Source organism: Morone saxatilis, unplaced genomic scaffold (genome assembly GCF_004916995.1).
Source record: "Morone saxatilis isolate NCDOM2014 unplaced genomic scaffold, NCSU_SB_2.0 Contig3, whole genome shotgun sequence".
In the NCBI taxonomy this organism is placed as follows: Eukaryota; Metazoa; Chordata; class Actinopteri; family Moronidae; genus Morone; species Morone saxatilis.
In genome coordinates, this window is record NW_023339873.1 from 21814246 (window position 1) to 21828207 (window position 13962).

At 39.5% G+C, this 13962-nt stretch overlaps 1 protein-coding gene across 1 annotated transcript in view; it reads right to left on the minus strand.

Annotated features, from left to right (window-relative positions):
• The window catches only part of LOC118337183 (neurexin-3-like), a 77598-nt gene that overhangs the window by 63120 nt on the left and 516 nt on the right, over positions 1-13962 (minus strand). The window contains exon 3 of the mRNA XM_035674089.1: positions 9152-9313. Within this exon, the coding sequence (XP_035529982.1) occupies positions 9152-9313 (162 nt within the window). The remainder of the gene's footprint in view (positions 1-9151; positions 9314-13962) is intronic.

The following is a 13962-nucleotide window of genomic DNA, read 5'->3' on the forward strand; positions in this document are numbered from 1 at the left end:
GTAAGTCAATCTCCATAATGCCCCATATTATAATGCCTAACTTTACAGCAGAAATAAAATATATTAACCGTGCTTGTACAGAAACTGTTTTGGCTTCTATAGCTAATTTTCCCATTCATAACAACTGTACTAGGAGTGAATTTTTATAGAACTCACCCGTTTAAGTCATATTATTCAAGACTTAAAAGTTATGCATATTTAAGACAGTGGCCAGTATGAGTGACAGATGGGTCTTTTTTCAATAACCATGCTTTAATCAGCCTGCCTCAGCTCCACCCACGCTCCACCTCTTTTCTCGTTTTTAAAACAGCCAGACTACACAGAGCTTTAGAACGGCTTTTCAGAAATCTATCCATTTTTATTTATACAGTCTATGGAACCTAGTCTATGTGATAGGTCAGGAATCAACAATTGCACACTTAAACAATTTTTGTTTTATTGACAAAAATGCTATATTGTTACCAAAAACCTGGTCGTTCCTTTTATGGGATATGACCATGACAGTATGCTGCCTGGACACACACAAACACACACACACACAAAAGCATTTGATGTGGTTACTGTACACATTTCTCTCCTGTTACATGCTTGCTGATAAAAGAGAGCATAAATCATAAAAAATGTGGCTTCAGACTGGAAGGGGAAGGGGGCTGTGGCAGGGAGGTGGAAGTGGGAACGGAGGGTGTAGCTGACAATTTGACAAGTCACTTTCAGGTCCCTGCCACCTCTGAACAATAATAGCAAAAGGGCCTTTCAACATGCAAAGGGAGCTTTATCAGCACACTGCAGACGCAGGCTGCAGGTTAACATGAGAATGAAGCATTAGCAGAGACTGATAGCAGGCTGAGGGATAGCCAACACACACTATATACATCAACACAAACAGACAATTTATATATGTGTGTGTGTGTTTGGTATGTGTGCGTTGGTGTGTGACTTAGAGTTTAAGCAACAGAAAGCAATTGTAAATGTCTGACAATGGCCAGATGATAGAAATCCATCACTGCATTATCTCCTCAACCAGGCCTCCACGACACACACAACATTACACACACCTACACACACACCTACACACACACACACACACACAGTTATCAGTGTGTGAGAAGGAGCAATGTAACACAATATGACTCTCTTGAAATTACCTTGTTAGATTGCCAGCCAATATAGCTGCTAGATTTTAACGTTACCATTAACTCGGAATTTCCGTAAGCCAGTATAAAACTGATTTAGCCGCACATAATGCTAAAGCACTGGACATTTTAAACATGAAATCTTAGTGCCTCACAAGTATAATGCACACATAGTGCAGATTTTATCCTGAGGCTGGTAATGCAGGAAGGGTCAAAGGGTCATTGAAATCATCTTTCTGGGACTGTTCTCCAGTGTTCATATTGAGACTGGGCTTCAAGCTGTCTTATTTTCCTGTGTTATAGGAAAGCTCATTAAATGTCAATAATAGAAAGGGTTCACTCTCTAGAAAACATGAGAGTTCTCTGTATATTTCATCATAATCTTCCCCCTGCATTTTTTATATTATTTAATTGTGGGAGTTTTTACATGGTCCAAAAGGCAATAATTATCTTTTATAAAGTTGCTATTCAACCACACAAATAATGTAATAAAGTATTTAGTTATAAAGTTTATATGAAACTAATTTGCAAATTGATGGCTTGGAGCCAGAGGAGCTTAGGCTAAGTGCCATATTGGGTGAATATGAGTATGACATATCAACTTAGTTAAAGTTGCTGGGGTTTACACTTGTTTACTTACATACGCCCATATTCTGCATTAGTCTACTGGGAAAATGTTTGTGCCAAAAAAGCATACCATGTTGTTTTGTCATTTTTGAAGATTTAATAAAAACCTGTGGCTCCAATGTGTTTCATGTAGCACTTCATTCACTCACAAAAACATTGCCTCCGAACATAATCCAGGCTGTCATTACACTTGACAGAACAATATATCTGGGAGAACATATTAGTATATAAATGTAATTTCTAGGACACTGGGTTTAACTACAAGGTATCATAATGAACATATTGTTGCAAACTACAAAAATATGGAAGAGGGAAGTGTCTTTCTACTCTGCATTTTACAACTCAGCTGCTCTACTGCAGGAGACTATGTGCATGACTGGACAAGACACAGCAAGGGAGGCAGTTGTCCATCACTGTCTCCATCTGCATTCAAACAATGACACAACTTTAATATCAAGCGTTCATTTAGCTCTGCGTAATCTATGTACATACTAGCATTTAGCATTTGCTAAAGTCTTAGCATGGAGCCTACAATCCCATAGTGGATACTGCAACTCAACACAATATAAGCTTATAGTGTTACCCTGAATGCATGTTTGGGTGTGTGTGTAGGCACTGGGTGACACAGACATTTATCATCCCTAGAAGTCTGCCTCGCCCATAAATCTCTGCCCACTGACAGTGTGTGTGTGGTGTCTGGGGGGGGGGGCTGCATGTATGGCTGTTCAGAAATAACTGTCAGCCAGGTTGCAAAGTAGAATCGACCAAATTCTCGAAACTACAGAAGGATTCATTCAAGATAAGCTGAATTAAACAGGGTTGGAGGTTGGTAATAGTGCCAAACAAACAAAACAAAATATCCTATCCTGTCTGTGTACATTGGTGTAACCCTCCTGCAGACACACCTGCAATGAGCACTTCCCTTTAAATATTTGTGTTGTAGTATTATCGGTCACATGGTCCTGCCATGAGACACTCCTTGGAGTGTTTTGCAGAGCTCCTGCAGTGTGTGTTCTTGCCCACAGGGTGGCATCATTCCCTCAGCAGATCACACAATATGAGGCAGGCTCCTCCTCAGTCAGTCTACTGGAATATGTGAAGGGATCCTCTGACTGGGGCTGATGGTGCTTTTATACACCGATTTGAGTAATTAGATAAAGACAAGCTTTAATTTGGTGACGTATAAAGGCATGTCAGTGAATGGTGTGTGTGTGTGTGTGTGTGTGTGTGTAGCCAGCAGTGTGCCGAGGGGCCCTATATTATTGGGAAAACCTTCAATTAAGCAGGCACAGTGTAAGTGTACTTTCAGCAATTACTTTATAGTTTTTGGCCTGATGAAAATGGCCTCACTGTTATAAGTTAAAAAAAGAAGCTAAGACTGAACATGCATATGTGAAGGAAAAATAAAGCACATATTGGAAAAGAGGGCCATCTTTGGGGGTAAGTGGGGACACGTGCTAAGATGCTAATGACAGATAGCTCAGGATGAGTTATTATGACTTTCAGAGGGTTCACACTATTTTAAGAAATCGTTTTCCAGAGTTTTTTCTTCTTTCTCTGACAGTACAGGACAGCACTCGCCCACAATGGTGGTCAGTGTTTATGGGTCCACTCAGTGGAGCAAACCATCCAAATCAGATACAATAATTTATTTTACAGAAAACTAATTAGCCTATTATGATGAGATGTGATCTGAGTGAGTGGCTTAAATACAATTACATTTTTTTCATCCTTTTACCCAGGATATGTGGTCACTTTAATCAATTCCCAGGTGTTTCCATGACTTAGTCTCTAAGTGTCCAGGTTTTCCAGATATTTTAGGTTGTGTGGGAACACAAAGCAACACAAAAATAGAGAACAGCATATTGGGTTTGAGTAAAAAACAAGTAAAATTATGGATATGCAGCTCCGCCTTTTCTACAACAGTGTGCCTTCTTCAGAGCTTAAAGGAAAAGGCAGAACTGCTGGGGCTGAGTGAGTACTCGGCAGTACAGTATCATTGGAGTAAAATGCGTCAATATCTGTTTTGTAATAAACAATAAATATATTCTAATCAAAAACATTGCTCTGAGGCTCAATTATGAGGCTGTTCTATAAATAGTTTTCTAATAAATATAGCACTTCTGATCAACCCATATCAATGGTGTACTCACTCATCATTATTATAGCATCCATGGCTACCATGTGTAAAAATGAAAATCCATGCAGTATAGTTAAGTATAATGTTGGGTAGTTACACCTATAACAATATTTTACTGAAACATTTTTAAATTGTAAAACAAGTCATTAATGGCTGTAAAAAAAAAAAAACTGTGGAAAGTAGTGGAGTAGAATTAAAGTAAAAGTAGCATTGAAGGGAAATACTCAAGTACAAGAACTTCAAAATTTTACTTAAGCATAATATTTGAGTAAATGTACTTTTTTTAAATTCCACCACTACCTGACTAGGCACCACAAGGGATATTATTCATATCACTAAAAGTAAGATCAGTTAGTCTTTAAAAGATGAAATTGCCTTTGGTCTAATTTTTTTTGCTCTTTTTGTAGAATGTAACATCCGGGAAACCTTTTTTAAATGTCGTGGAAGAGAAATCAGGAATAATACCAATGAGTGGTACAAATGCTCATCCTCAGTGTTCAGCCTGTGAACTCGTCCTTTGTTGGCTGCAGTACACAGGCACAGTCAGAAGGCTCTATATGAGTGCTTGATGGAGGTGTAATGACAATGACAATTATAGCAATTATGTGTTATTGTAGGCCATTATGTATTTAGTAGGTTTCGAGATGTAGGCTTTTTCTGTAATTGCTGGCTTATGAAAGGCATAATAATCACGGGCCAGCCAGCCACAGGGGCTACCAAAGGCGACCAGTACTTGGTGCCATGGTAACAAAACATTTATCCGTAATGCCGTTCTGTGGATGGTGAGGACAAGAGCATTGGCAGCAGGCAAATTAGCCCTAATGGCGGGGAGTGCAGGACGAGAGGGTGCTGGACGGCAGACAGAGGGAGAGCTGGTGGGTGCTGCAGATCCGTGGGTGGGTGGGCCTGTGATTAGGAGGAGGGCAGAATGTGTGTGACTGTATGAGGTATGATGACAATCTTACAGACAGTGTGTTTGTGACCAGTGTGCATAAATGAGTGCCTGTGTATCATTTGCTACTGTGGGGAATGAAGTGATAGTGCTTTCACATTCTGTAGCTTTACAATTTTATTTTTAACCAGATCAATAATGTAGAGCCAAACCAGTGTGTGACAGAATGATATGAATCCAGGCAGATTTGTCCAACCAAATAAACCTGTCAATTAGTTGACCCAATTGACTGTTAAAGGGCCATCCACATCAAGAACTATAGCTATAAATAAATGTTTAAAAAATCGTTCTTAATATAATGACAGTGGTGAGCAGTATCGATGGGATCCCTTTCAGAGCCATTTGATGGATGATATTGTGGTATACAACTGTACAATGAAATATTAGCCTGCAAATTACACAAAAAAGAACTTAATTTCATTGTTTTAGTTATTGTTATATTTAATCTTGTTGGTGTGGACGGCCGTTAAGTCTTGCCCCTTTTTGCTCTGTGCTCCAATGACAGTTGAGCAAGCTTGCTAGCTGGTGGAACCTCGGTCAACTTTCTCCTTTTCTGTACTTGGATATGCTATGTACTAGCTTGTGTATGTTGAAAAAAAGAAGGACGTCTCCTCCCCCTGAAAAAAGCCACATTTTGAGGATAGTTGAAAGATAAAAGTGACATAGGCTACATAGAGTCACATCTTAATTTAGCAAATGTTAGCAAATGCTAGCTAACTACCCAACAAATTACTGATGTAAATTAACAAGCGTTTTGCTAACATTAACTTTCAGATGCAACTAGGTAGCCAACGATTGATTGATTAGCGAGCTGTTTTGTATACTGTAGTGTACACTGATAAACACTTAGAGGTCCAGTGTGTAACATTTAGGAGGATCTGTTGTCAGAAATGGAATATATTATTCATAGCTATGTTTTCATTAGCATATAATCACCTGAATATAAGAATTGTTGTGTTTTTGTTACCTTACAATGAGCTGTTTTTATCTACAGATGTCGCAGGTCGCCTTCCATGGCTGCCGCCATGTTGAACCGCCGTGTTTCTACAGTAGCCCAGAATGGACAAAGCAAACACTAGATAGGGCACTAGTTTTTCACACATTTCATGGCCACTGTAGATTCTCCCTGCGATTGGGGAAAAAGAGAGTGAGTTGCAATCTGCAACTATACCACCTAGAGCCACCTAAACCTATACACTGGACCTTTAAAAATGTCCTATAGCTGTGTACAACTGCATCAGTTTTGATCCTTTTTTAAGCTGATTTGTGTGACAATATGCTAGTGCAATGGTAAATAAAGCAAGAAGAAAAGCATTTGTGAAGTAAAAATGAATCAAGTCAAAGCAAAGTATAAACTCATGAAGTACAAATTCACACACTATTGTATATAGTGGGAAGGCCAAGTACAACCAAATATAAATACTTTTATCAACATTGTTTAATATAAGTCTGTATGCTATATTTTTTGATGATAGTAGGAAACATTTATTTTTTGTAAAATGATAAAAGCATATGTGACATTTCATTTAGTTACAAAAAATAATAATACTAAATCAACACTGAAACATTATGCTTATGTGCAGTTTTTAAGTTTTAAGCAGTAAGCAGTTTTAATAGCTGATCTGGACATTATTAATGACCTGTACCATATGTGTGTGAGCGTGCACAAGCCCTCACGAATATGTGTGTGTGTGTGTGTCTCATATTTTTCATGTGACACCACCTTTATCCTGGCTATCTCTGTGTTGCATCATCAGAAAATAAAAGACTCATAACTAATGTGCATGTTTGGGTGTGCGTGTTTCTATTTGTATCTGGACGTGTGTGTGGGTGTGTACATGTACGTGTGTCAGGGGTGGGTGGTACAGGGAATCACAAAACCTGCCCAGCATGGCATGACACAGAGCAGGAAGAAGGCCAGGGGGGGATTAAATGGCCACTGTGCCTCTTCCTCCCTCTCCTTGCAGCCCATATGATGCTGTGTACTGTGTGTATGTGTGTGTAACTGGCTCGAGTCAAGTGCTAAGACATGACATCATCAGCTTGAGGGAACAATATATTTTTGTGTGTGTGTGTGTGTGTGTGGGTTAACTCCATGGGGCAACTCTCCCTCAACATGGTTCTACTGAGGCTCCACTTTAATGCAGTGAATTTGAACAGTATTTGTAGCGGAAGCAAAATCAAAATAGCAAAGATTACTTGCTGACCCTTTCATTCCCCAGTTTTCAGTCGGTTCTGCAAACTTTTACAGTAATCTTGACTTACGTGACCACATGATAAATTTGAGCTGATATACTGTATGTATACCAACATGTTCTTACTACCAACCCATCAAATGCAAGGTTTGGTCAGTGGCCCCAGTGGCCACTTCAAACTTATGGGGCTGTAGGTGTACCTCTAGCATCAGTTTTGCATGTGCAGGGCTCCACGGTCAAGTTAGCAATAATTAATATGTAATGTCCTGTTTCAAGATAAAACTTGCTGAGAAATATTTCACAAGTTATGAGTTTAAACAATCGTAGCTTGGTGGTTTGTATAGTAATAAGTAATAAGTATGTAAGTATGAAAGTTTATGTACAGAATGTAATGCAAGTTAAAGCTGCAGTAGGTAACTTTGATAGATTATTTTTTATAAAAGTTACATACCTACCTAGCTAGCCACAATGTTATTTGGTTTCAAACGGGACACGAACAGCGTTCTCCTGAGTTAAAGACGTCCTCCAAACATGGCCTTTTATACTACGTCACCTGACTTTGATGGCACATAAATGATGTAGGGGCTCCTATAGCGTTATAGTTTGAAGCATAGGGCCACTGACCAAGCTGCTATATTTGACGAGCTGGAAGTGAGAAAGTTGATGCCCTTAAAAAGGAGTTGGAGTGAAGCTTGAAGCTGGAGCAATGCAAGGGGTCACTGAAAAGAGTTGAAGTGTCAATTGAGGTGTTAAGGAATGGCATTAGTTAAAGTGACAATGCTGAGAGCAGTTGACATCTGTTACCACTGTTTTCAGTGTAAACACTGTAAAGTGTCATTTGAAGTCTGAATAATGATAAAAGAAAATGTAAGCACTGAAAGCAGATAAGATGTAGGCACTGATAACAGTTGAAATGTCAGCTGGAGGCTGAGCTGACAGCAGTTGAGGAATAATTTTAAGACTTATAATTTAAGAAGGAGTAACGTAACTGTGTAACTGCTGATAGGAGTTGAAAGGTCAGTTTAAGCACTGGATGCTGCTAAGAGTCTTCATAACTTATAAAGTTCTGTTCTGTTCTGTTAGATTGTGTGACAGACCTCTGTCATGCTCTCCGTATTTTATTTTAATTAATAATTTAAAAATAATTATTTTATACTGAGTCATTATTAGGAGAGACTGACATCACCAGGGATATATATTTTTTAATTTGTGTAGGCAATACAATTCCATAAAGAAAGGTTCTCTAACCTGCCTTTAACAAAGATGTTAGTTTTGAAGACCTGCTGTGTTTTCATACTTTTGTTTTTATCATTTTTTCAAGGAAACAAAGGTGTAACTTTTGTGATTTGAATGTATACTAACAATATCAATAAAATAATAAATAAAAATTATAACACAAACCACTGATTGTTGTTTTATTTTTTGGAGGTAAAACTGAACTGATTCTTAAATATTATTTTCATCAGGGAGAGTAGGAACTTAGTGACATTTGCCATCTTAACAATACAATACAATAGTTTGTTTCGCCCTTCAAGGGAACAGATTTGGCAGCCCTAAATGAAGGGACATATATTTAGAGACAGGAAAATACAGTAAGGTTACAGCAATACAGTGAGATTCAGCGACAATGGTATTCCTAACAGAAATAGCTAACACCCAAGCATGACACTGACATTGTCAGTTTAAAGTTTTCAGTATACGCCCTGAGCTACCGAGCAACCACAGGATGGTTATGGAGCACATGTGATTCCAGGCTTTAGAAGAGAGAAGGACAGAGACAGAGACAAAGGTGCACAACAGTGCGAAATAGCACTGCATCACAATAGGGACGAATCATATTGTATCACATGGTAGTTGCTTCATATGCATCTTTAAGCAGCAGCTAGCAGTTAAACAGCCAAATATTTTTTCTCAAGGAAGGCCAGTAATCAGACAACTATGCCCTCTTTGTCTTGACAGACACACGACTCCAGTGAGACAATAATATTGTTCAGCCCACAGGGAGGGTCTGGACTGTCTCACAGCTTGTTTTGGAAATATTTTTCCCTCTAGTTGTCAAAAATTGGTCAGTGCAATTTTATGTAAACTTATTCAGACACATTACCTCCTTGAGACAGCCCATGAAGTTGTTGCTGACTGGAGATCCAGGGAGGTCCGCCGTGCTGGGGCTCCCACCAACATAGAAGAAGTCATCAGATCCAAGCATGGTGTAGTCTTCCTGGGTGTAGCCCGTGGTGGTCAGAATCCCGTCCACTGATATCGTTACCTGACAATGAAGAGTGAACAGTGAGGGTGGAAATAAAATGGATTTTGAGGACAGACAGTGGCCTACAGTGTTGTTTTGGAACTCAGGTCTGTGTGAATTATAAATCTCAGAGCTGGTGATGTGTGTGTACCTTTGTTATGAATCACACAGGACAGATATAAAGAAAATCTGTCAGCCCAAAATTTTCTTTATTTTTTATGTGAGTAAGTAGATGCTATTTGTGGGAAACTATTGATAGGTATGAAGGGTTAGTAAAATGTCAAAACAAAGATGATAACTGGGTGAATTTAGCTGCAGACACTGACAAACATGCACTGATATTCATCTGTATGTAGCACTAGTGATGCACAAACCATGTAGTGTTCACTGTTTTGTTTAATATTATTTTGTGTCTAAATGAGTGAGGGAGCAAGAAAACTAACAAATATATTGTAATAGAAGCAACATGCAGGAACGGACCAAAAAATAATGGCACACCACAGAAATGCAAACATGCAGGAAACAGAATGGCAGAGGATAGACCCACACTGCAGGACACCAGTCTGGGAACAATGTCATGTAGTGAAAACTACAGCAGACGTAGAGTGTAACTCAACGCATCATTCAAGTACTGTACTTAAAGGTGCAATGTAAGAACTGGCCACCAGTTCAAATTCAAAGTCCAAAAAAATAAGGGGCAGCATATCACCAGCGTAACCGCTATCTGCTGCTAACTGTAGCTGCCTTTAGGTCAGTTAGCTGTGCAGCTAGTGGACCTACTAGCTGGATATATGTCTATGAGCTGGCTCTGCCAGACAGGGAGCTCAAGGAGTGCTGGCAGGAATGGGTATCAGAACCAGAGCCAGGCTAGGGGGCAACAGAACTGGGCTCAGCAGCTTCTGGTAGGCCTTTGGCTCCGTTCCAAACATATATATACTACACTAAAAAATACTGCTGGAAGGAACCATACTGCATAGTGAGCACTTATGAATAATTTGCAGATAATACTAACGAAAGTTGGAATGTGTGATGGAGTATTTTACAAGTATTTTAGACTTTCAAAATATCACAATTCAAGGAATTCCAATTCCAGTCAGAGTCCTGTTTCTTTCTAGCACCATCTGAAGCCGAGATAAGGGACAAACAAATGGGTAAGTAGCCTAAGCTGAAGGTGGAAAATCCTTAGCATTCACCTGCTGTTTAGCTTAAGTAAGTGTTGGAGTGAAACCACACACCTGAGCCCTGCTAGTGTTTCAGTATCACAGCCAATCAGGTCAGGACCTCTCTCAACCCTGTATCATTCCCCTTTTTTTACTGTTACACATGCAGTTGTTATTATGGTTTCATTAGCTTTCATTTATATAAAAATGTGTCTCCCAAGACAAAAGTCTGTTCCTAATGCTTTTATCCTCTGTCATATTTTCTTATCCCGTTTTCTTCCTGCAGTGTGGGTTGCCTCGTATTTTCACTTGTTTGGGAATGTGAATGAAAATGACCAGTCTGGTGAAAGGAGGATTCAGTCCATGTAAGGCTATGGACATAGTGTACAGGACAACAGTCAAGATTACTGGCGTGACTTTGCTCTTTTTTTGGTCGCTGTACAACTGTGGCAGTTTCCACAATATTATCACCAAAAAACACTGAACAGAAAAATCTCATCTGGAATTAAGGAGAATTAGTAAAACCCTAGAGAAACAAAAGGTATGGGTGACAAAATAAAAAGAGGAAGAGATTAAAAAGGAAAGCAGAGAAGCAACAACAGTGGATGAACAAGGTGAATGAAAAGTAAGGGCAACACGAAAGTTTGGGAATACAAAACCCATTTCCTTGTTTGTTTTTTGGGGGATTGTATCTTAATGTGCAGAAGTCAAAAAAGAGGACAGGGAGAAGTACACAGCAAACCAAAAATGACAATAAGAATGATATCTACCATACAATGGAGTGTGTTTACCATAGCGAATCCAATGCCTGTTTGCTTTGCAGAGTAGGTGAGAAACCAGTGTGAGTGAAAAGAGTAAAGTAAATCAAATGTAAACCAAAAAATGAAATGTGAAGGTTAGTACACATGTTAGTAAAAAAAAAAAAACGATTAATTTCAATCCCCGAAGTCGTTACTTTCAAGGAGAGTCGTACCAGGACTGACAGTGGTAGAGGTGCTAGAGACAGATGGAAATAGAGGCAAGTATTGGAAAACGAATACGGTCAGACGTATCCAAAAAGCTATCCAAAGGTAAAGATGTTTGACAATCATCTTAGGGAGGTTCTTACATCGCACACTCTTACATCGCACACTCTTGTTACAACAGCTACAAGAGTAAAGAAGGTGTAAGAAGAAAGTGCACTGAAATTGAGGGCTAATCTGCAAAGTGCCAAACTAAATTAACTGCTCAGCCACAGCCTACGGGCCAGGGTGGCTGCAGATGAAAAAGTAAATCAGCCAGTTTTTTTTTTTTTTTTTTTTTAAATTAAATTATTGAATTATAAATTTGTTGTGGATATGTTTTTTTCTTCATGTCCAGCTACAGTCTATGCAGCGTAGAAAAGGTAAAGGATAACCCCACCCACATTTTTGCCTTGGGTGTTAGTGGTCTATTTACATATCTAAACTGCCTTGGTGAGAAACTGTCAGCTGAATGGAGGATCAGTCTTGGGTAACAGCAGAGGTCCTTGGATGACTGGAGCCTCTCCCCCATGATCACCCCCCATTTTTTTAAAAAAAAAAACGTCTGTCCACAGACAGATATGGACGCAAGAAGAGATAATGGAAAGAGAGAAAGGAAGCACCTCCTAAACATCCATGAACGTGCAGCAAATGTCTTGGACCGATGGAGAAAGAGCTAAGATGACAGATTAGAGAAAATAAAGACCCACGGGAAATTGGTGTATAATGAGAGAACTGAAAGAAAGAATGTTTAAGTAAACAGCATAATACCAAAAAAAATGGCATTGCTTTAGCTGAAAAAGCTACAGAGAGCTACCCATTTACCAAAACACTTTAAGACATCTGGGCTTCAACAATCCTAACCTAAGGATCCTATAAGTGGAAGTCAAGTTTTCAACACTTGTGATTGAAATCTACTTTTCTAATACGCCTGATTAAACCATTTGGATTAACCAAATAATCTTTGGTCAGTACAATGTTTTGGAGGGCTATTAGCTATGCCAATAGCTTTGAACTGAACCTGCTGGTAAGCTTTTAGAAAGACAAGTGCTGCAAGTCAACACCCACCTTTGTCGACCCCCAGACAATTCCAAAAATGATCCAAAGAGGTCTGAGTCCAAGTCAAGACTGATCCAAATGAGAACATCATACCGTCAAGACTATGTGGATTAGAGGCAGAGCAGGTCGTCCCCCAATCGGAAGGTTGTTGGTTCGATCTCCGGTGGTTGTTGGTTCGATCCCCGGCTCCCTCCCTGCCACGTGCCGAAGTATCCTTGAGCAACGATAGCTGATACAAATTGCTCCCCTCTCTTGCTGTGAATGTGTATGAAAGGGTGAATGTGGCACGTAGTGTAAAAGCCCTTTGAGTGGTCGGAAGACTAGAAAGGCGCTAAACAAGTACAGGTCCCATGTTACCTTTTACCATGTTAGCAACGTTAACATCAGCATTTATAACAACAACATCCGTGCACAGAATCAGTACATTTCAGTGGAAGTGCCAAAAATCAGTGGGCATCACTTATTATGCAATTAAATTTGAGGAAAATGAACGTGAAACAGAAACCACCGATGTATAAAGAGGAACTGGGGATAACAACGTTGGATACAGTGGCGCCGTTTAATTCCCTATGATAAGGTGATTCCAATGGCGTATGAAGCCAAAAACCAAACCCACTGCAATGAACATTACCCAGATGAAGCATACTGCGCAAGCCCTATGGGCTACAGTGGCCCACCATAGTTAACTTGAATAGGGATAAATCATTTATTTTGTAACTGATCTTCTAGACTTTCAACATGTCCAACGTAACAGAATGGGAACAAAATTCTGATTAGTGAAACAAGTCTTTTTGGGGGGGGGTTGTGACGTTCAAAAAAATTTATATCACCGTTTTTGGCCAGTGTGCCTCACATGATGGACATCGTTGCTGTAATGACACAGTTTGGCCACTATGTCAAAATGGCTTCAAAGCGGGTCCTTCTTTGCTAGGGGGCTTGCACAGAACAGGGTAATTTTTGAACAAGAGGACCAGGCAAGGCAAAAAAAAAAAAACAAGCTCCGTACCCACCTATACTTGCTACTTCTGTTGCATTGGCATGGTTTAATTTTGTTCGCAACATAGTTGGAAAGTGGCCTTTCTAAGTGGTCATTTTGGTCATATTGCACAGCCTTACTGCAAACTTTGAGGCAATAGTCATCTGAAGAGTCCAAAACAAAGGAAGCTATCATATAAGATGTGATGCACCATCCAATTTTATACTTTAATATTAACTCCACACTGTCTGCAGTCCATCATGACATAAGAGGTATGATATCAGGTTAGCAGCCAAGATAGTTAGCTTGCTAAGTGTCAGTTAGCAAGCTGACTGACATTGAGCAAGTCAATCTTAGCAGGCTGTTGTGGCTGGCTAACAGCATGCTACCGGCTAGCTAGCACGTGACAACTCGACTGCTACACATCATCATCAATATTCATTAAGATAAGATTTAAGACTGACAGTATTCCCT